At 38.5% G+C, this 23,877-nt stretch overlaps 1 protein-coding gene across 1 annotated transcript in view; it reads left to right on the plus strand.

Moving 5' to 3' along the window:
• Positions 1-23,877, plus strand: part of LOC107699870 (transformation/transcription domain-associated protein-like) — an 89,179-nt gene that overhangs the window by 51,189 nt on the left and 14,113 nt on the right. The window contains 13 exon segments of the mRNA XM_016501281.1: positions 901-1,080; positions 2,317-2,463; positions 3,584-3,703; positions 4,760-5,047; positions 5,300-5,437; positions 6,271-6,374; positions 6,731-6,866; positions 8,701-8,892; positions 11,715-11,910; positions 11,999-12,264; positions 13,607-13,707; positions 15,847-16,048; positions 17,706-17,867. Coding sequence (XP_016356767.1) covers positions 901-1,080; positions 2,317-2,463; positions 3,584-3,703; positions 4,760-5,047; positions 5,300-5,437; positions 6,271-6,374; positions 6,731-6,866; positions 8,701-8,892; positions 11,715-11,910; positions 11,999-12,264; positions 13,607-13,707; positions 15,847-16,048; positions 17,706-17,867 — 2,232 coding nt within the window.

The following is a 23,877-nucleotide window of genomic DNA, read 5'->3' on the forward strand; positions in this document are numbered from 1 at the left end:
AAAAAAAAAAAAATATATATATATATATATATATATATCATAAAATAAATTAATAAAAATAAATAAAACCTAAAATGTTGATTGATTTAAATAAATGTATAATATATAAATTGGAATATATTATACAATAAAAAATATATAATTAATAATATTGTAATATTATTTAATTTTTCCTTTTATAATTTGTAATATTATATAATTATATAATACATTTATTTAAATCAACTGTTTCATTTATAATTTCTGTGATATAACATTGCATGTCACACCGCAGGATATGTCTACAGAATTTTTGGAACATTAAAAAAATAAATAAATAAATAAATGCCAATATATTGTACATCTTCAGTCGTGTTGTCAGCTCTATGCAGAGTGGATAATACTTCATAATTATGCACATGCTTAAATTACACAGAAGCTAAATTTCACCTTGCATAGCAGTTGTATGCATACTGTATAATTTTAACGTCACGGTTTTCCCCTTGATGATTTTATCAAAACTTTTAGATAATTATTCTTTTGGTGTTAATACATTCACCATGATGTAACAGCTCTGGTTTTTACCTTAAGTCACAATCCATCCATCTCAGCCACAATCAATGCTACTCTGGCTCTTGAATTATTAACGCTGTCCTACACGTGGCGCGGCTGTGCGCGCGAATCAGCCTGCCGTGATGGAGTAGAAGAATATTCACTGTTGGAGCTCTGCAGCCAGTGTCAAGCATTTAGATATATATGCGCTAGGGGTTAAAATGACAGCTGTTAAACAATGCTGGCTCATGCAGGCGTCATTTATGTTTGAATGTTAGCTACTTTCTTCACAGAAGGAGCAGCTGTTTGCTTGTATGTTTTAGGAATCGTGGCAGTTCAGAGTTTGATTCTGTCGTCTTTGCTTCACAGCTGCTGTTGGCGGTCTGTGAGAGGAACACCACCATTGGCACCAGCTGCCAGGGCTCCATGCTCCCCTCTATCACCAACGTCATCAACCTGGCTGACAGCCATGACCGTGCAGCCTTCGCCATGGCAACGCATATCAAACAGGAACCTCGTGAGAGAGAAAACAGCGAGACCAAGGAGGAGGTCAGCTGTGCCATTCAGTGTATACAAACATCTGTACAAAAAGCTTGTTTGTGCCTTTATTGCCTAATTTAGCCGACTCTAGTATCAATTTCTTATATATAGAGAAAGTTTTAATTACATTATCACAAAAGTGATGTGATCATCAATGATCTATTTCTATTATTTTTGATCATTTCTATTTCTGATTATCTGTTATTTTTTGTCCTAAAATTAAAAAAAGTAAAATAGTACCATGAAAATTAAATAGAATACATTTTAATATATATACTCTAATAATCATATGAAATGCCAAATACATAGAAATGCATAATATAAATTTACATTTACATTTAGTCATTTAGCAGACACTTTTATCCAAAGCGACTTACAAATGAGGACAATAAAAGCAGTCAAAACTAACAAAAGAGCAACAATATATAAGTGCAAATGACAAGTCTCGGTTAACCTAACGCAGTACACGTAGCAAGGTATATATATTATACACACACACAAAGAAAAACAAGTAGATAGAATAGAAAAAATAGAAAGCTAGTGTTTTTTTTTTTATAAAAAAAAAAGAAGATAAATAGATAAAGTAGAATTATATTAGAATAGAAAATGCTAGAGTTAGAGGGTCAAATAAAGATGGAACAGATGTGTTTTTAGTCGTTTCTTGAAGATGGTTAAGGACTCAGCTGCTTGGATTGAGTTGGGCAGGTCATTCCACCAGGAGGGAACTGTTAATGAGAAAGTCTGTGATCGTGATTTTGTGCATCTTTGAGATGGCACAATAATGCGTCGTTCACTTGCAGAACCGCAAGCTTCTAGAGGGCACATAACTCTGAAGTAAGGAATTTAGGTAAATGGGTGCAGAGCCAGTGGTGGTTTTGCAGGCAAATAATAATGCCTTGAATTTTATGCGAGCAGCTACTGGTAGCCAGTATGGTTAATGTAATGGCATCTAATTTTTCTATAAATAATCCTTTTGTTTGTTAACATGTTTATAATCTCATGATATCAACATGTCAGTAATTCTTTCTTGAAATGTATTATTTAAAACTGCATATACAGTAGTTATTTATATTTAAATTTTAAATCTGTGTACTGTATCCTACCTCAATTCAAATTCAGGAATTCAAAGGTGTTTTCAGTTCACTTCTAAATGGCACGCAACTCTGGAGTTCATGGAGGACTGTTGTAAGTGAAGCAAGTTAACATTTTGTTTTTCCCATATTTTGAAACCTTTTTTGTCTGTAGGATGTGGAGATAGACATCGAACTGGCACCTGGTGACCAGACCAGCCTCCCTAAGACCAAGGAGCAGGCGGAGAGAGATGCAGGCAACCAGCTGCACATGCTCACCAACCGCCACGATAAGTTCCTGGACTCCCTGAGAGAGGTCAAGGTGAGCCATCACCTCAACATATGCTGCCCTCACGAGTGCACCCCTTAAGAATTAGGAAAAATAAAGCAAAACTTAAAAAAAAAAATACACTGGTTACATAAAGGACACATGTAGGAATGAGTCACATGCAAAAGTTATACAGGCTTTTGAACAGTGTAGTTTAATATGTGCCTTTGGTTCTAGCTCCTTTCATCTCTAACCTGCTCTTCCTCATTTGGCTGCTCCCTCATAAGCGTCTCTGTTAAAGAGAGTTTGATCAGGGCAACATGGGATTCTGTCTCTGAGTTCTTTGAGGTCATAGCGTCATTGATTTCTATTTAATCCTAGACACGCTGCTACTTTATATGCACCTCTCAAGCAGGCTTTAGATAAATGATGAAGTGAGGAGTTCAAAGCCCTGACCTGCCTGCGTTGCCCACCGAAGCCGCTGTCAGGAACCACAGCACACATTTGAGTTCTGACTTATGCTAACAAATCCATTCCTCTTGTGGTCAGAGGACCAAACCTTTACATGCAGTCATGCCCTAAGAATTATTCAGTGGCAAGAGGTGATGACCAGTCATGCTTATGAACGTACAGTGATCCCTTATGAAAATACATTTTTAAAAAGGAATAGTCTCTTTTGTCCTTGAATGTCTTGGTGTCATGAGTAAAGATGAAATCTTTTTTTTTTTTTTTGCTGCAAACGTGACATCATACATGTAGAAAGCAAGTGTGTATCACAGTGTCAAGAATAGTGTGTATTAAGCAGGGTTTTATAGTTAGCTAAAACTAAAACCATATCATTTTGTTACTTGAAATAAATGTTAAATTGTATAGAAGAGATATACATATATATAAAATTCAGCTAGTTGTTCAGGCAACATATCTCATTTTCGTTTAGTTTGACTTTATGTACTAAAATAACTAAAACTAAAACAAATAAAAAAAAGACTAATAAATGTTCATTAACAAAGGTGTGCTGGTAGACTTTGGAACTGAGACAAGGTACACTTCTGTTAGTTGGCTGAGCTGGCACTGTTATCAGCCAATGCGATAATCTCAAGTGGCTAAATGTCGGTTGATTAATGGCCGATATATATTGCCTATCTCTAAATGAGTCTCCTGTGTGTGTAATCAGACGGGAGCACTGCTGAATGCACTGGTTCAGCTGTGCCACATCTCCACCCCACTGGCTGAGAAGACTTGGGTCCAGCTCTTCCCCCGCCTATGGAAGATTCTGTCGGACCGACAGCAGCATGTGAGTACTTGACTTTCCCAGTTCTCCAAAGAGCTGAGCTGACAGTTGGCCATTTTCCTCTAAACATTTTCCATGTCAATGCAGCGTATGACTGCTGCTCATTTTAACTTGACCTTTGTTATGGTTAAAGTGTAGACTGCATGTTTTACTACTAATAATGCATATCACTGCAGAATTGGCATGCAAAATGTGTGTTAATGGTGTCGGATGTTGTGCCTATCCGCTCATCTTGGAGACCTTTGCACGGGTGGGGGGTATGGCGGGCTGTCTTTCTGCCGCTGAACTTAAACAGGCAGCATTTGCTAATGAGCAGAAATTAAACCTTTTATGCAAATATCAGAGTTTAATGGACCAGATGTCTTAAGTATTAGAATTCTCATTAAAGGGCTTTAATTTGGAGTGACTGAGGCTGTAGACTATTACAACACGCATTCAAAATAGAAATCTTCCACTTCGTAGCTTTTTATTGTAGGAGGTATAAAAACTAGGACATATTTACTGCGTCAGTTTTTTCCTGCAAATAATAGTAATCCAAAAGTCTTTGTGTAACGTGGGCTATTTTTCTTTAGAGTTGGGATTCCTATTGAATATTTATAGCAAATTCTCGTTGACGTTTGGTGAGGAACTACTTTCCTACATTTCATTTTAAACATTATTGTAAAGTTCTCATCAAAGTCATACTTTTTAATTGAATTAAATTTTTTATTTTATTGTAGTAGACCGTATTAAAATTCAGGCTGTTATTAAACTGTTTGACAATCAATCAAATCAGTTCTTAAATTTTTTTTTTTCCCTCATTACATTTGTAGTTTATTTTTATTTTTATGAATTTATGGTATGGATATTCATTTTGAGGTTTGCTGAAGATTACTGGTAACAGCATGTTTTTTAAGTTGAACTAGAGTGAGCACTAGGTGATGGCAAAGGTAAACTAAATATAAAAATAATGGAAATCAACATGAATTATTAAATATCCGATGCTGGATTCTGACAATCAATAAAAAAAAATTCTCTGTTTTTCTCTCTAATTTTGGTCTTATGTATCCATTTTTGCAGGCAATCTCAGGCGAGATGGGTCCGTTCCTGTGTAGCGGTAGTCATCAAGCTCAGAGAGATTGCCAGCCCAGTGCTCTAAACTGCTTTGTGGAGGCCATGTCTCAGTGCGTGCCGCCCATACCCATCAGGCCCTGCGTGCTGAAGTACTTAGGAAAGACCCACAATCTATGGTTACGCTCCACCCTGATGCTGGAGCAGCAAGCCTTTGAGAAAGGCCTTAGCTTGCACATCAAACCCAAACAGAGCACAGAGTTCTATGAGCAAGAAAGCATCACTCCTCCACAGCAGGTACACTGATGCATCAGCCCTTCTTCTTTGTTTGTTATTGATATTCTTGGCAGAGGAAGTTTTGTGTTCACTCAAAATGAACTTGTGTGCTGAATTTCCAATTGGCTTTGTTTTGACCTGTCAGTGAGTTCAGTTTGAAGTATCCCAGCATTCAAGCTGCTTATGCTAAGCAGTCATCTCATTGGGACACCTCTGAATATGGATGTGTTTGTCCCCTATATTCTTTGAAGATGTGTTCTTGTATTCCCTCAGGAGATCCTCGACTCGCTGGCGGAGCTCTACTCCCTACTGCAGGAAGAGGACATGTGGGCGGGGCTGTGGCAGAAAAGATGCAAGTTCCCTGAGACGAGCACCGCCATTGCATACGAGCAGCATGGCTTCTTTGAACAGGTGAGAGACTGAAATGATTGTATCGCCATGCATGTTTTTGGCAAAATTTGAATGAATAAATCAAAAAGAAGGACTGCACAGTTGATCAAATCATGATATGGACTAGTGTCTATAAATATTACACCCTGTCCTCACTTCATGCAACACAATGCCGCAACATGCAATAAAAGGTATCTTTTCCGTATTAAATCGGAGTTTTTGTCCTAACCAGCCGCAACGACGTTTCTATTTCTGCGACGTCACAGCTGGAACAACAACATACAAACTATGACAATGATGATCTCGGGTACTGATTATATGCTTCAGTCAATGTTAAATGTGTCTAATGTCAGTTTAAATATATTGCATGACATTTATAGACATACTGAAAGCAACAACAGATAGTTTACCTCAGATCTTGAAAATAAATTAAAGCAAACATGTAGGTTAAAACTGCGAGCTCAATGCGAACCAACAAGTGCTTTTCATGACAAAGATGGTATCAGTCACTTGTACTTTTAATAATGTTAAAAAGGTTTAATATTTATGAATTAGATTATAATCTTGTCCATTTCGTTGGGAGTGCAGTGCACTTCTGCGCTTTTGAATGGCTGTGATATTAGAGTGATTCTGTCTCGTCATGTCGAGTTTGGTGTGGACAGCAAATTGCTTGTCGCTGGAATCTCGTCGTGTCGGGTCTGGTTAGGACACGGTGTTAAACTGCAAAAAGGCTGTTCAAATTTCATGTGTTTACATTTTAAAGGATTAATTACATTGTTAAAGTTCGTCCCTATGAATTGTCCCTCTTATATTTTAAGATGATGTAACAATAATGCTGGTTCCATCATCATTAGGCTCAAGAAACCTTTGAGAAGGCAATGGAGAAAGCTCGCAAAGAGCACAATGTCTCGCCCGCCATTTTCCCAGAGTACCAGCTGTGGGAGGATCACTGGATACGGTGAGTTGAATGGCCACAACCCAGGCAACAAAATTACAACCAATAAGACAGACACCATTAAGATACAGCTGTGTGGAATAGGATTTCGGACTAGTAACCAATATGATTTGATGGTGCAAATGGAACCAGAAGACCAACAGAGACTGACCAAAATTACACTCTCAAAGTTTTGTTTTGTATTGCTTAGGATAAAAACTGTTTTTATATAAAAATTTATAACACTTTATAAATAAAGTCTCAAATTCAGTTTTTGTCCGCCACACACACATTTAATGAAATTCATAAACATTCTGAACTGTCTGTTAAATTCTAATGTAATGTAATACAATAAATCTAAGTGTTACATTGATTTCCAGTTGTTCTAAAGAGCTGAACCAGTGGGAGCCTCTGACTGAGTACGGGCAATCTAAAGGCCATAACAACCCATACCTGGTGCTGGAGTGTGCCTGGAGAGTGTCTAACTGGGCTGCAATGAAAGAGGCTCTAGTGCAGGTAAACTCAGTACCACACTCCAATCAACACAGACAGGGTTTTAAAGTTCATGTCTGATTGTACATGTTTTATTTGAGGAAATGTGTACTTGATCTGAATACTTGTGAAGTTCACAATCAGTCTATAGATACATACACTACCATTTAAAAAGTCTGGAGGCAGTAAGATTATTTTAATGTTTTTAAAGAAGTCTCTTATGCTCACCAAGGAAATTATTTGATATTTGATCAAAAATACAGTAAAGTAAGTTGAAACATTAATATTGTGAAGCATTATTATAATTTAAAATAACTGTTTTATATATATATATATATATACAGTGGGTACGGAAAGTATTCACTAGAAACCGCATTTATTTCAAATAGATTTTGTGACATTCTAATATATACTGTATATATATTTATAAGTGTATATATATATATATATATAAATAAAAAATACTTTCCCTAAAGTGAGTAGATACTGGATTTTATTTGAGTAAAATTTGCACACACACTTCCAGCCTAGTCAGATAACCTAAAACCATAGTTATGACTTCACTGTGACACTTCAAATTATTATTGGAGTTTCATCATATTGCAGAATGTGAAAGCGCACTACTTTTATTATGCCGAAAGTCACAATCTAACTGTGTTTACAGGATTGTTTATGACTGTTCAAAATTGTAGTCTTGCCGTTGCTGGGTAATTTATGGGCTTTACTTCTAAAACAAAGTAGAAAAAGTGTGTGATAGGGGCTGGACACATTATAAATACTCTTGGCTCTTGTTCAAGGAGACTTGGAACGAGTCCATTCAGGTTTCTGTCCTAAGGTGACACCTAATTAAATTGTCCAGCCCAGCAGCCCTCCCACTCCTCCTCCTCCTCTTCCCTCTCCGTTCGCTTTGCATCTAATATTTACGGATACGTGCTTGAATAATTGCTCAAACATCTGCTGGGAAGTGATTTGTTTTCTCTGTTCCAGGGCAGGCTGCTCGGCAGCAGCAGTTGCTCTCAGGATGTTTAAATGTCCCCTCTTTCAATTAAATGCAGGTGGATAAGGCCAGCCCTGACACAGGTTTATTTATCAAATGTCGGCCGTGATAAGCATGCACTGACCAAAGGGAGTAAATCCCTCAACATCGTCATACTGCACAATGCCAGCAACCTGTACCGACTATTTATTCTCCCTACGACCACCTTTTTAGCTTGAATTGCAGTGTGCAACACCCACTGTGGAATAGGGTGACCAGATGACCATGAGCAAAAACTGGGGCGCACACATGCTGCTCAAATCATAGGGATTTAAGTTTAAAATCATTGTTCATAGCAATCAAATGGACAACAAGATTAGTGTCCCATAACATTCAAAAGTTGGAATATATATGTATATATTGTATTATATAATATTTTATATGTATGTGTGTATATACTGTATATATAAATAACAGAATGAAGTATGAGTTTATGAGATTTGCAAATCATTGCATTCTGTTTTTATGTACACTTTACACAGCATTTTGGAATTGGGCTTGTTTATATAAATCATAATATATGAATCAAAAAATTCTCAAAAAAAGGTGTCATGGTTTCCACAAAAATATTAAGCATCCCAACTGTTGTCAGCATTGCTAACAATAAGAAATGTTTCTTAAGCACCAAATCAGCATAATAGAATGATTTCAGAAGTACCATGTGACTGAAGACTAAAGTAATGGCTGCTGATAATCCTAATTTTTTTATTCTTTTTGATCAATAAATGCAACCTTGATGAGCTTAAAAGACTTTTTAAAAACTTGAAAATAATTTAGTGAGTGGAGTGTTTGCTGATACAGCTGTGTTTCTGTGTGCATCAGGTGGAGCTGAGCTGTCCAAAGGAGATGGCCTGGAAGGTGAATATGCATCGCGGTTACCTGGCCATCTGTCACCCCGAGGATCAGCAGCTCAACTTCATTGAGCGGCTAGTGGAGATGGCCAGCAGTCTAGCCATCAGAGAATGGAGGAGACTGCCGCACATTGTTTCTCACGTGCACACGCCCCTGTTACAGGTGAGGACCATCAGTGCATGAGCTAACAAACACCCTTTAACCAGACGCTCTCCAGCTGTAATGTAATGTTCTTGATGGTTTTTCACTTTTTCAAACAGGGCAACTCAATCAGAGCACCACTAGCGAGCTAATCTAAATAAATTGGCAATTTTAAATAATGATATTTCAAAAGCAGAACATCTGGTCAAATATCTCAGCTGACAAGCATGAGACTCGGGCAATCTCATTTCATTTGTGAGCGTGTGACTTAATGCAAACCCTTGTAGCAGAGCGAGTGGTTAGAGCTGACACTTTTCTTATAATTGCCTTTTTCACTCTGCATTTTTGCACAATAACTTATTTCTTTATCAGACCTGGTCCCTTCTTCCTCCCTCCCTCCTTCTTTTTGGCCCTTACTAAAATGGCTAAGATAGTGTTGACTGCACCATTGTGGTGCTCAATAGGCAACTTGTATTAATATTCAGCAGAAAGAACAGCCTCCTGACCGCCACACGTATAATCAGGCAGTGCACACAATGGGACGGAGCTGAGGTGATGTGTGCTTGTAGATTAGGGTAATGTGTGAGAGCTGTCCATGCACCACATCCTCTGGGGACTGTTAGAGACTCTCTTGAGCTCGGCTGTGGTGAGATGGCAAATATGACAGCTAAATTGAGGAAGTGAGGTGTTGTTGGAGACTATGATTATGTCACACAGGGTGTTATGAGTAATGGCTGATGGTTCTGTGGTCTCTGCATGATTGAAGAGTTGTATGTAGTGGATGTGTTCGGAATATCTTGAAATTCTGTCATTAATTACTCGCCCTCGTGTTGTTCGAAACCCGTAAGACCTTCGTTCATCTTTGGAACACAATTTAAGATATTTTTGTTAATGACAGGATTTTCATTTTTGGGTGAACTAACCCTTTAATAATTTTGATACAATTTTAGAATTGTGTTGTTTGTTTCTTGGTTCATTCATTTAGTTCATTATCATTAGTTCATTTCTTTTTCTCTGTGGACTGCTTGCTAAAATGGAGAAACAAACGGAACCTACTATGACACAATTAATTTTTTTTTAATAACGATTATCATTTTCTGAAGGAAATATCAGTGCTTGCAATACAGAAAAACATGAAGTGTCCAGACTTTTTACTACAAATAACCAGAAATCAAACTTGATTGTAGGCCGTGTGCTGAAAGATAATGTGGCATTATATCCAACAACATAATATAAAAATTAAAATTTTTTAATTCTCTGCATTTCAATGAAAAAATAAACAAAAGATATTTAAAAAAAAAAATAAAAAATAGAAATGAGGATATGCTTCAGGCTTGTTTTTTCCATTTTTTTTTCCCTCCTCTTCTGATATGGCAAATATGAATTTAAAATGGAGAAAGTACAATAGAATCCCAATCACAATTCAGTATGCAAATGTGATGTCAGCACTGACAGTTATATTTTGGTCATTCAAAATTGTAGAGTTTATTAAATTATATATAAAAACTAGGGATGCACGATATATTGGCCACCATATCGGTATCGGCCGATAAATGCTCATTTTTTTCTGTTATCGGTATCGGCCAAAATGTTCATATCGGTGCATCCCTAATAAAAACAAAGTAAATAAATTCTGTATGTTTAAGCAGTAAGGGTTAAAGTTTAATAACTTATTAGTGTAGGTAAAGAACCGGCTGCTCTTAAAATACATTATTGGCCACACTTTATTGGCTGTTTTAGCCGTGCATTCAGAAATGTAGTCTTTGCCCCAGAGCGATTGATTTCAGTGATAATTGAATTTGCTGATAATTGAATCTATTTACACCTGCACTCCTTAATGCAACCATACCGAAAAACCAAGTCCAATAAGAGTGATTGGAAGGGACGGGAGAGGCAGACAGAAGCCGTGAGACAGAGAGAGTGAGAACGCCACCAAGTTTAAAATGGCTCGTAATTACTTTTCCCCCATCAGATAGTGTTTGATTAAATACCTGCAAGAAAATTAAATTTGCTTGATGAATGGGCACTCAGAATGAAGGTTATAATGTGCCATCAGCTGATATTAACAGATAATTGTGAAAAATATTGTATTGCTTCATTTATTTTGTTTTGGGGGGATTTGTTTTGGCAAGTCCATAGACTGATTTGAGGCATTTATCTTGTAAAGCAGGCATTACTATTGAACGGATGGCTTTTGGATGCGTGTGGCATAATTCATTATCACGGCTCAAGCTACTCATCGTGCGCATAGTAAACCATCATGTTGTAAATCACCTTGTAAGTGCCAGACTCCCTCCCTCACGTCTTTCTTTTCCAATTCACACAGGAGATTAAAGATCCATGTGGCATTTCGGTAAGAGTGCAGTGTGTTTACTGGCTGATATGTTAAGGTCATGCATCAGTAGTTTGTGAGGAATGGGTAGCATTTTTTGGGTCACCGTGGCCTGTGTCCTCTGCTGGTGTGGTCTGTGTCGTCTGAGAGCATGATTAGGCATTAAGGGAATAGATGCTTAACTTGTGCGCTTCCTTCTCTCTGCCCATTCTCTGAGTAAATGGCTTTTAAGATACTTTGATCCATCCATTCGTTCAGCCACCTCGAGAATTCGTTTCTCTATTTCTTTTTCTTTCTCAATAGGAATCATAAGCCTGTAATACAGTCACAGTAATGGATTTTGGAGAGCTGTGTGTGTGTGTGAGATGTGGTTTCTCGGATGACTGTAGCCCTCAGAATTAAACTGAGCAGGCGCTTTAAAGAGATCTTGAGGATGTTGCATCTTCCTGTTGGATGTTTATTAACTACATTGAGATTCTCATTTGTTTATTCCTGGATTATTCTTATTCAGGCGGCGCAACAGATTATTGAGCTACAAGAAGCTGCTCAGATCAATGCAGGCCTCCAGCCCGCCAACCTGGGCCGCAACACCAGCCTCCACGACATGAAGACCGTGGTGAAGACCTGGAGAAACAGGCTTCCGATTGTGTCCGATGACCTCTCCCATTGGAGCAGCATCTTTATGTGGCGGCAGCACCACTATCAGGGTATGCCAGGATATGGAGATGAATTCCAGTGACAAACTAATTATGTCAGCACTTTTGATCAAATTTTATTTATTTTTTTCTTCTGCAGCCATTGTGACTGCTTATGAAACCAACACGCAACATGATCCAAACACTAACAATGCCATGCTTGGAGTGCACGCCTCCGCATCAGCCATTATTCAGTATGGGAAGATCGCCCGGAAGCAAGGTCTGGTCAATGTAGCTTTGGACATTCTGAGTCGCATCCACACCATCCCCACCGTGCCTATTGTAGACTGCTTTCAGAAGATTCGTCAACAGGTTAAATGCTACTTGCAGTTGGCTGGAGTAATGGGCAAGAATGAATGCATGCAGGTGAGTGAAGTGACCAAAGCATGACTGCATATTCTCTAAATCAACTAGTCATTGGGTTCCCCGAATGGCTAGTCATCTAATCTTTCTTAAGGATAACCTGTGTAATTGCTGTGGTTTTGGGGTCACCTGACCCCGATCAGATGCATCTGTATGCTAATGAAGCTGAATAGTGAGTTCATGGGTTTTCTTGGGTTTCGCAGCAGGTTCTAGCTAGCCACATTGATTTGCCATATTGTGTGATATATAAGTAAAATGCTTTCTCATATGAGAAAAAAAAGTAGGACAGGACTAGATTTTAACCGTTGGGAATTGATTGGATCATTGTTGTTTGTTAATTGTTACATGTGTGCACACTGCACACGTCATCAGAGAATTATGTTGTGAGGGGAAGGAAAGTTCATTTTAATAAAGATTACAAGTGCACATGATTTAAAAAAAACTGCATGAAATAAAAAATATTGTCGATATAATTTCATGGTGAACATGAGTCAGTACTCAAAAACCAAAGACGTCCATCTGAATCTTGTATGGCTGTAGCAGTCTGAAGGAGAATTTAAAGATGCAACCTATAAGGAAAACTAAAAGTGGATGACTAGTCGTCCTTTTTGACAGATCTGTGCGGTTAGTTCATATTTAAAAAAAATTCAGTAATTTTTTACAACACTAAAATAAATTTGTACATTGTTTATAACCTTTATTTTTATCTTATCTTTTTTTTTTTTTTTACATCTAACTGAATAATGATTATCATTGCTTTTGTCAAACTGACTTCATCTATTCCAAATCTAGTTTACTTTGCCGACTCACCTGCTGATTTTGCTGTTAGCCAGACTCTCTTAATACAAATAACGCTGCTCTCATTACGGTGAGAATGACTGCGGTGCTGTCACAGTAAGGAATGCATTCCAAACAGTGTAAGGAATGGGCTGCTAGCTGCAGCATTCGCTTAAGCCTGATTAATAGAGCTGCCTCAACTGAGCTCAAGTCATTAAAGTACCATTGGATTTAATAAGTCTCTCTCTCTCTCTCTCTCTCTCTCAGCTATCACTTGGACCTGTTCTGTTCCCTTTATCATTTCTCTGGCACACTCTAAGCCACAGGCTCTCACCTGGGAGTCTTAGATTGAGCTACAGAGATGTCTACAGCAGATATACTCTGTTGTCAGTGGTGTTGACTTTTGATGTATAGGAATTCTAGTTCCGAAAACTACACATTGGCTGAGTCTGACAAAAAAAAATCATCCATTTCGAGAGAATCATTCTACATGAGAAAAGGAAAAATTCATAAATATGAAATATACTTTGAGGAATTTCAAATGCAGTCATTGTTATTGTGTTGTCAGGGTCTGGAGGTGATTGAGTCCACTAACCTGAAGTACTTCACCAAGGAGATGACCGCCGAGTTCTACGCTCTCAAGGGCATGTTCTTAGCCCAGATCAATAAGTAAGAGTTGATCCCTGGGTTTGTTAATCTTTTCTCCTTTTCTACCTGTCACTTTGAGTCTTCTCCTTATCGCCCTCATTCGCTCTTTCTTTGTCTTTAATTGACACAGCTCTCATTATCTTTTGTTTTGTGCACGGGTCTTCGTGCTGACAATAAAGAATCGTTCTTAGCCCAGATCAATAAGTAAGAGTTGATCCCTGGGTTTGTTCGTTTGTTCATCTTTTCTCCTTTTCTACCTGCCACTTTGAGTCTTCTCCTTATCGCCCTCATTCGCTCTTTCTTTGTCTTTAATTGACACAGCTCTCGTTATCTTTTGTTTTGTGCACGGGTCTTCGTGCTGACAATAAAGAATCGGAAGCTGAGATGATTAAGAGCTCACTTTTTAAAATGAACAGTTTCGACAGAGTCATTATGGAGAGGAAAAACAAACATCTGTGTGCCCGTGTGTTTTTGTCACTAATCGTCACTTCTAAAACTTTAGGCCAATAACGTGGTCTGAACAGTCATTAACAGTCAGTATGAGAGTATGATGAGTAATTAACCTTATATAGCATGACTGAAGCAGAGGATAATGACACTGAACTCATGATGAGTGATTATCTCCTATCATACTTCTATTGACTGGCATTTTCACGAGTCAATCAGCATTTCCTGGTGAGAATCTGTCATGTTATTGGTATACATCTCAGAATACTGTAGATTAATTTGTAGTGCAATCAAGCCAGGTGTTTAAAACTGCCTACAAGATATTCAAACAAACAGATGTGGGTCAATGACCCATAAGGAAACATCTAGTTTAAAATATTTTTGCCAAGTTCAAAGAAATACAATCTATTCTTGTTGGTTTCATATATTAATTGAGAGAGAAAAAGGTTATATTATACACTTATTACAACATTATTACTTTATTACTTTTTTTTAAATATTAAGAATTGCATATCAAAGTGAATTTTAATTCACAAATTGAAAGGCTGTTTATCATAGAATAGGTGAATTCAAGTGATTGTCACTATGAATTGCATTTTTATTAATAATTTAATATATCCAGACCAAAACAGATCATCATGTCATTCAATAATAAACAGATAACTACCCTCTTTTTTGCTACACCATAGCTCTATATCTATACACATGCTGAATAATTAACTCAGTAGCAATTTGTGAAATCTCTGTGATCAGCAAAAGTTTCCCCCAGCCTCAGCAGGGCCTAATGTAATTACATTTTCACTATTTATTAAATATAAACATAGGGATTTGATAAAGCAGTAGAGCTGTTGGAGGAAGACGTTTGACACTTGACTGGGCGTGGGGACTTATGTGCTCTCCAAGCCCGACTCTCGGCAAAGGCCATAAGCAGAAACCTATTATGCATGTCCAAGACTGACGTGACGCTTCAGTGGATTTGGGCTCCCCAGACTCCCGTTGCAATCAAGTGTAATTTTGTTGCTTGCCACATACTCATTAAAAGTTCCCATTATATGTGATTGGTTTAGTAGGTGTGTCGTAGGGTAGCATTTAGAGATGGTGATGGTAAGGACAGAGAGGCTTCAAGCACAGATTATGAGTCCCATCCATTGCTTTCAGTCCCTTATAAAGCCATTTATGAGCCTTTCTCAACTTCTGTTCTTAAACTGCTTCTTCTATAAAGGGTCCTAGAAAAAACGCTCTAGGGGGACAAATTTTCAAAGCTCAAAAACGGCTGATGAAACAAAATATTGGACCTGGTCAGCTAATTTCAGTTAGGTGCTGTAATCCATTTATGAGCCTTTCTCAACTTCTATTCTTAAACTGCTTCTTCTATAAAGGGTCCTAGAAAAAACGCTCTAGGGGGACAAATTCTCAAAGCTCAAAAACGGCTGATGAAACAAAATATTGGACCTGGTCAGCTAATTTCAGTTAGGTGCTGTAATACTGGATAGTTTTTAAAAGTTTTTTCTGTCAGATACTCCTCAAATTTATAGTGAAATACCAATAAGAAGCGGATATATAATTATGATAAAGTTTAAATGCCACCTGTTTACCAGTGCACCATTGGCAGATATTTTACTGACTTAAGATTAATCCACCAAATTGCTCATATTTTTTGCATTATTGAGATTTCAAGATTGTAATGGTCAGTTGAATTGTCTCTTCTTCTAGGTCAGAGGAGGCAAATAAGGCATTTTCTGCTGCAGTGCAGATGCATGATGTTCTGGTGAAAGCCTGGGCAATGTGGGGCGACTACTTGGAGAACATATTTGTTAAAGACCGCCAGCCCCACCTTGGTGTCTCCGCCATTACCTGTTACTTACACGCCTGCCGCCATCAGAATGAGAGCAAGTCACGTAAATACCTGGCCAAGGTACGATCTCTTCTCTCTTTTCTCTTCTGCTGACCTCACTGAGTGACTGTGCCAAATGGTATAATTTAGAAATATGTGTAAAACTGCCCAGTCTAGTGTTATTTCTATCTAATGGTATAAATTTTTTATGATGTCAAACATGAGCCCACAAATCAATATAACAAATTATTTTATTTTATTTTCTACATTTATTTTCTGTTATTTACATATTTTATACCTTTAGGTTAACTGTATATTTCAGATAGTTAAAATATATATATTTTTTGTTTGTTAATGATAATAACACTTACAGCCTGACCTTTGCAACACTGCTGAAACGTTCAGTGAACTTTCCCATGGGTTGTGATCAGTGAAAGGAGGGAAGAAAGAACTACTGATCATTTGTGCTTTGTAATCTAGAGGGCAACATGTACTTAGTGTTTTTCTTGTCAATAAGAGGCAAAAATGGTTGGCAGAGCATGTCATAATGAGATAGCATCTTTTTTGACAGGCCTGTAATTAGTTTTACCATTAAACCCATTTCCCATAACACACAGGCAAACTCAGTGCTCATTTGTGGTCCAGTAAACCCATTCTGCTCTGATGGCTTTGTTAAATGGGGACATATCTGTCACCATGTGCCATTTCTGAATTAATGCAACTGCGGCAGGGGGGATGCACTGCATTCAGACTGATGAACCTCCAATGATGGATGTAATTATATTATTAGACCTGATGATGGGTTTTGTATGGATACTACATGTCAGTCTGCTCTTTGTTGAGTACTGTATGCTAGATCAAACAGCTCCATTTGGTTTTTTCCTTTTTTTCCAGTGTGGGTTTGACTGCGAGGAGCGCTTTAGATTGTGTCTGGACTGCTGCTGGCCCCTAAAGCTTTAGAGACGGTGGCGTAGTTTACACATGATTAATGAGAGTAGCTGCTCGCTGATTATCAGTAATTATCCATAAGCCGTGTAGCCCAGGTTGTCCAGTGCTAAATGTTTCCATCAGGCCTCAGCAGAGATGAAGGTTCATCTGTTACCATCCCACCAGCCACTATAGCAGAGCCCCACGAACAATAGCAAGAGAAGACAGCAGCTGACTGGTGGGAGTGAGGCGGCCGAGATGATTTTACAAGCCATTAAGCCCTGGAGTAGCTATTTCATGGAGCTGATGGCATCATCTTCAATCGCTGACATAGATTTAGTTTAAAATGAAAACGTTACCTGGTCATTCACAAAGGTTGATGAACATTTCATCCAAACTGACTATTTATGAATGTTTGTGGTAGACATCGAAAAAATTTACTTGATGAAAACTTGACTTTCCAAATTAGAGATTTGTGAACAACTGTACGTGTGCATGAAGAGATATTATGCACAATAACACAAGGAAAAAGGAAGATAAAGTGAGCAATTGCAGGAAGTTTGCCTTTTTTTTATAAATTATTTTAAAAAGTTTTATTCATTTTAAATGTCCATGGCATTAAGAATAAAATGGTTTTTACTTCGAATAAAATGTCAATGTCATATTTCTTTATTTTACATTATTTCTGGCTGTTTCAATGAAAATTTGTAGACATAATGTATTTTTAAAAATATATGAAATTTTTTGTCCTGCGGCAGGGTTTGTAAAATCAGAACTGTTGCCAAAAGAGACGGTCTCTGTTCTTCTTCAGGTGCTGTGGCTGTTGAGTTTTGATGATAAGAACACATTGGCTGATGCTGTGGACAAATACTGCATTGGAGTGCCGCCCATCCAATGGCTGGCCTGGATCCCTCAGCTCCTCACATGTCTGGTTGGCTCAGAGGGGAAACCTCTCCTTAACCTCATCAGCCAGGTTGGATTGCTCACTACATTACCTTTTTATAGCAGCACATTCATGCTTGATATATCCATCTAATCAAGATTAATTTCATTTGCTGTCTTCAATTAGAGACAGACTGCATTCAAGACCACCTTTGTCAAATTCACAGTTTTACCGGTTCCCTTTTTATTTATTTATGCAAAGCATTGTTATTGGGTTAATATCAAACACTCTCCAACTGTGGGAACAGAACCGCCAATTAAACAAGAGACTAATTTGCCCTCCTTGATGGAGTATTATTTCCAAGCCATTTAAAAAGCTCCTGAACTACAAAGAGGAAACAGCTGATCCAGGGGCCCAAAGAGAGGGAGAGAAAAGCAGACTGAGGAGAGCGTTCTGTGTATTTAACGCGCATAAAAAGACGGCAAAATCCCCCTCTCATTCCCTGACTTGTTCCAAACGGGTTTTGCATGCAGCTCGACCACCTCTTTTCTCACGTTTACATGCCAGACCAGCGACTTCTAATCTCTCCATTTCAGCACTGACACACCCGTGCAGTGGAAATGCTTCACTTTAAGATTAAGTACACTTTGAGTCCCTGATAAGCACCCAATGAAATGGATATGTTTGCACACCATAATCTCAATTAATGGAGTTGTCAAGGCTGTTTTAGGGATGACAAGTCTCCTTGTTGAAGGATCCTTGGGTCTGATCTAAGGCAGTGATGACGAGTGAAAGGTAGACGTTTTGTAGAACTCTTGATTTTCAAGTGAAATCTCCAGCGGATGGAGCACCTTTATCTCAGGCTCTGAATTATTTAGCTGTGCTCCAGTTGGCGGGATGCTTTAAAAACGTTTGGTGAAATATTGATGAAGGTGAGCTGTGGGGTGCCTTGAGATGAAACTGAGGCGAGAAAAACCCAACACCAACAAACGCAGACACCCATCACATGTACATTCGCACGCACCCTAAAATATGATGAGACTTCTCTCCAATTTTAGGGGTGATCTGTCCCCCGCTGCCTCGTTCATTTTTAATGCTATACTTAAGCTTTTAACAAGAAGGTCTTGGCCATGGCTGCTTTTCATGTAAAAGCCCATCTGGACTCCGAGGTGTCTCTTTACATCTAAAGGCCAGCCTGCTTTCTGCCGTCTGTTTGACGAAGATCGTATTTCCACTCTAATGGGCTGCTTGAGCCTGGGTGCTGTGAGACCTGAGAGGGGCTGCGGGGGGTTTGAGAAGGAGCGCTGTCTACCGCCTCCATATTTGTCTTCATCCCCCCCCCACACACACTAATGCGGACAACATTCACACCCCTCACGGATATCGCAGTGCCAGGGAAGAACGAGGAGAGGAACAAGTTGAAAAGCATGTTTTTGGGACTATTACATAACAATTAGAAGATCCAAAGATTGGGTTATGAGTCAGACTTTTCTGTCTGTTAGATTTAAGCTATAGAGCCTGGGGGCATTTTACTTAAAAAGATGTGAAATAGGCCTCACAACTTGGTTCTTTGACTGCAGCTTTAATAAGCAGTGTGCAGTATCTGCTGCATTAAATTGAATGACAAAAATAAGGGCTGTTTTTAAATGGGTTATCAACTATTTGTAGTTCAAACACATAGTCCTGCCCATAATTCATGCCATTGGTTAAAGGAATAGTTTACCCAAAAATGAAACGCCTGTCATCATTTACTCGCACACTCACCTGTTCATATAAAGCGACAAAATATCTTCAGAAAATTTGGACTAAACTGCTCAATTCATATGGATTAATTTTATGATCTATTTATGAACTTTTTGATGCATCAAAGTGGTAGTTGCGTAGACACTCTATGGAGGGTAAGTAATAAAATTTAAAGGGGTGGTTAACTGCTTTTTTTCTTGGCTCGATTGTGTTTATGGGGTGCAGTGTAACATGTCTTCATGCTTCGTTTTTAAAAAAATATATATTTTACCTTTATTGTAAGCCGCTGTCTCCATTGTCATTTTTTTAAAAATATATATATTTTACCTTTATTGTAAGCCGCTGTCTCCATTGTCATTTGAACGGCCGGTTGACTTCCTGTTTCTATGATACCACTCCCTCAGAAATACGCAATGGGCTCAGTGTGTTGTGATTCGTTAACCACGTACTGCACATTGTCCGGAAACTTCACGCCCATTACCATTACGGGCAATAGTTGCATGTGCTCCAGTGGAATGTAAATAATGGTGTCAATATTGCCGTATCAGTTTGAGCCAGAGTCAGACCCAGATAGCAGTAATGAAGTTAGCATTTAGTAGGGCTGCACGATTAATCGAAATTAAATCGCAAAGGCGATAAATCGCGATTAGGCAGAAGCTGCGATTGTCATGCATATCTTTCAGTGAAGCACAGTTCTGTGACAGGAGTAAATCTCCATCCGAATCTCCATTCTCGTGCAGAAACTTCAAATACGCCTCGCAGAAGAAACCCAGGAAATACCTATAGCGGTTGCTGAATAAACAGAAGATTTAACTGCTTTCATTAATTCAACTAATAAACACACGACTCTGAGTTCATCTTATTATAATTTTTATCATAATAAAGTATATAATAATGCAATGCTAATCGACATAGCCTTTATCACTGCTTAGAATACTATGAAATACGTTGCATGCCTTGTTCTGTGTAAGAAGCCACATCATCTCACAGAAGGATTTATTTCAAACACTCGACTGACGTTATGAAGTGAGTTTGGAGTAAAAACATGTTATTAAATGTGGTATTTTCACGTGCTTTGAGATGGAGCAGCATTTACTACACAGAGCCTTAGTTCACTGACAAGCTACGCAAACAGCTTTCGTAATCGCAGAACGATTTCTTCGATTTCATAATCGCATGATTAAATCGTCTGCGATTATGAACGCGATTTTGCATCGCTTGTCAGTGAACTACGGCTCTGTGTAGTAAATGCTGCTCCATCTGAAAGCACATGCTGGAGATTTACCACTAATTACAGAACCGGCTTTACTGATGAGATGAGCATGAAAATCACATTCGATTAATCGTGCAGTCCTAGCATTTAGCTAACTGGCTACTAAAGCCAAACAGCGTTGGCCTTTGTTTATGTCCTTGATATAACCAAAAAATAATGACAGAAACTATACATGGAAAATACATTTCTAAATAATAAAACATACAGGTTGGGGCCCAACAACAGCTGCCTCTGCTTTTAAAGGGTCATGACTACTTTTTCTGAGGTTTTGGCAGAGGTGTTTGTGTTGCACATTATAGAAGACAATGTTAATTTTATAATTTTAACTGTTTGAGAAAACTAGTTAATTTTAAGCTTTTTTGTGCTATTTTCATCTTCCGGGTTTAAAAACTACATCGTGTTGACGTCACAATTTGTGACGTGGCAAAGGACTATAGTACATCGATGACGCGTCGGTGTCTTTTAAATTATTTATGAGACTGCGCGTTCTCATCCAATGAGAAGATGCTTCGCTTAATTATTCACAACAGCATGTGTTGATTTGCTATGATAGACGCTTCAGATTGTGAGATCGCGCACATTAACTGATAGAAACGTTCATGGATCGAAGAAGAGTGATTGTTTTTGCTTTGTAATAAGAGTTTGGCACAAACGCGATCCATTCACTTAGTGAGTGTAACCCTGTTTACAGCTCCGAGACACAAGCCATCAAAATGCTTATATAAACGCAGCAGAATAAGCCTAAAAAGTTATCAGAGGTGCAACAGCGCGATCATATATATGTTTTCGATGCAGAGAGCAAATTATTAAATGTGGTATTTTCACGTGCTTTGAGATGGAGCAGCATTTACTACACAGAGCCTTAGTTCACTGACAAGCTACGCAAACAGCTTTCGTAATCGCAGAACGATTTCTTCGATTTCATAATCGCATGATTAAATCGTCTGCGATTATGAACGCGATTTTGCATCGCTTGTCAGTGAACTACGGCTCTGTGTAGTAAATGCTGCTCCATCTGAAAGCACATGCTGGAGATTTACCACTAATTACAGAACCGGCTTTACTGATGAGATGAGCATGAAAATCACATTCGATTAATCGTGCAGTCCTAGCATTTAGCTAACTGGCTACTAAAGCCAAACAGCGTTGGCCTTTGTTTATGTCCTTGATATAACCAAAAAATAATGACAGAAACTATACATGGAAAATACATTTCTAAATAATAAAACATACAGGTTGGGGCCCAACAACAGCTGCCTCTGCTTTTAAAGGGTCATGACTACTTTTTCTGAGGTTTTGGCAGAGGTGTTTGTGTTGCACATTATAGAAGACAATGTTAATTTTATAATTTTAACTGTTTGAGAAAACTAGTTAATTTTAAGCTTTTTTGCGCTATTTTCATCTTCCGGGTTTAAAAACTACATCGTGTTGACGTCACAATTTGTGACGTGGCAAAGGACTATAGTACATCGATGACGCGTCGGTGTCTTTTAAATTATTTATGAGACTGCGCGTTCTCATCCAATGAGAAGATGCTTCGCTTAATTATTCGCAACAGCATGTGTTGATTTGCTATGATAGACGCTTCAGATTGTGAGATCGCGCACATTAACTGATAGAAACGTTCATGGATCGAAGAAGAGTGATTGTTTTTGCTTTGTAATAAGAGTTTGGCACAAACGCGATCCATTCACTTAGTGAGTGTAACCCTGTTTACAGCTCCGAGACACAAGCCATCAAAATGCTTATATAAACGCAGCAGAATAAGCCTAAAAAGTTATCAGAGGTGCAACAGCGCGATCATATATATGTTTTCGATGCAGAGAGCAAATTACTGTGCATTTATTTGTTTTTAACTCGATGGGAGTGAAATTAAACTGTCTGAACCCGAAGCTGTGTGTTGTCTTTCTCCCCTCTTCCCCCTCTGCTCGCAGCGCACAACGGCCCCTTTTTTTTTAGCATTTTTTAAAACTATAGTGAGAACTAACCAGTGCTGAAACGGGGTTTCATGACCCTTTAAAGTGGGAACTGCTCCTTGTTTCAGTAATAGCCTTTGTGTGAATCCGGCATTGAACTCGTGTAGATTCTGGAAGCTGTCTTACGTAAAATGTGCAGCACAGACAGCTACATTAGGATTGTAATTGTCAGGAACAGAATTAAAAATAAATTTTAACTGTTGTTTATGAAGTGCAGCGTCCGTAGGAAGGCCGAACACAGAAGACCTGTTAGCGGGGTGAAAATAACACCGTTTCGATGGCATGGCTACAACTCTTCCTCTTCTTTAAAGCCGCGCAACATGGCCACGACCCCTTTGTTGCATGTTCCCGGGGGTGGGGTTTATGTAAATTTCTGGGTTTGTGACGTAACAGTTGAAACAGAGACTGAAACAGTTCTACTCCGCCATCATTGAATCTGTCCTCTGCACTTCTATAACTGTCTGGTTCAGCTCAGCTACCAAATCTGACCTCAGAAGACTACAGAGGGTAGTCCGGACTGCTGAGCAAATCATTGGTACAACCCGCAACAGCGCGATCATATATATGTTTTCGATGCAGAGAGCAAATGACTGTGCATTTATTTGTGTTTTTAACTCGATGGGAGTGAAATGAAACTGTCTGAACCCGAAGCTGTGTGTTGTCTTTCTCCCCTCTTCCCCCTCTGCTCGCAGCGCACAACGGCCACTTTTTTTTTAGCATTTTTTAAAACTATAGTGAGAACTAACCAGTGCTGAAACGGGGTTTCATGACCCTTTAAAGTGGGAACTGCTCCTTGTTTCAGTAATAGCCTTTGTGTGAATCCGGCATTGAACTCGTGTAGATTCTGGAAGCTGTCTTCCGTAAAATGTGCAGCACAGACAGCAACATTAGGATTGTAATTGTCAGGAACAGAATTAAAAATAAATTTTAACTGTTGTTTATGAAGTGCAGCGTCCGTAGGAAGGCCGAACACAGAAGACCTGTTAGCGGGGTGAAAATAACACCGTTTCGATGGCATGGCTACAACTCTTCCTCTTCTTTAAAGCCGCGCAACATGGCCACGACCCCTTTGTTGCATGTTCCCGGGGGTGGGGTTTATGTAAATTTC

This window comes from Sinocyclocheilus anshuiensis, unplaced genomic scaffold, assembly GCF_001515605.1.
Source record: "Sinocyclocheilus anshuiensis isolate Anshui unplaced genomic scaffold, SAMN03320099.WGS_v1.1 scaffold1280, whole genome shotgun sequence".
In the NCBI taxonomy this organism is placed as follows: Eukaryota; Metazoa; Chordata; class Actinopteri; order Cypriniformes; family Cyprinidae; genus Sinocyclocheilus; species Sinocyclocheilus anshuiensis.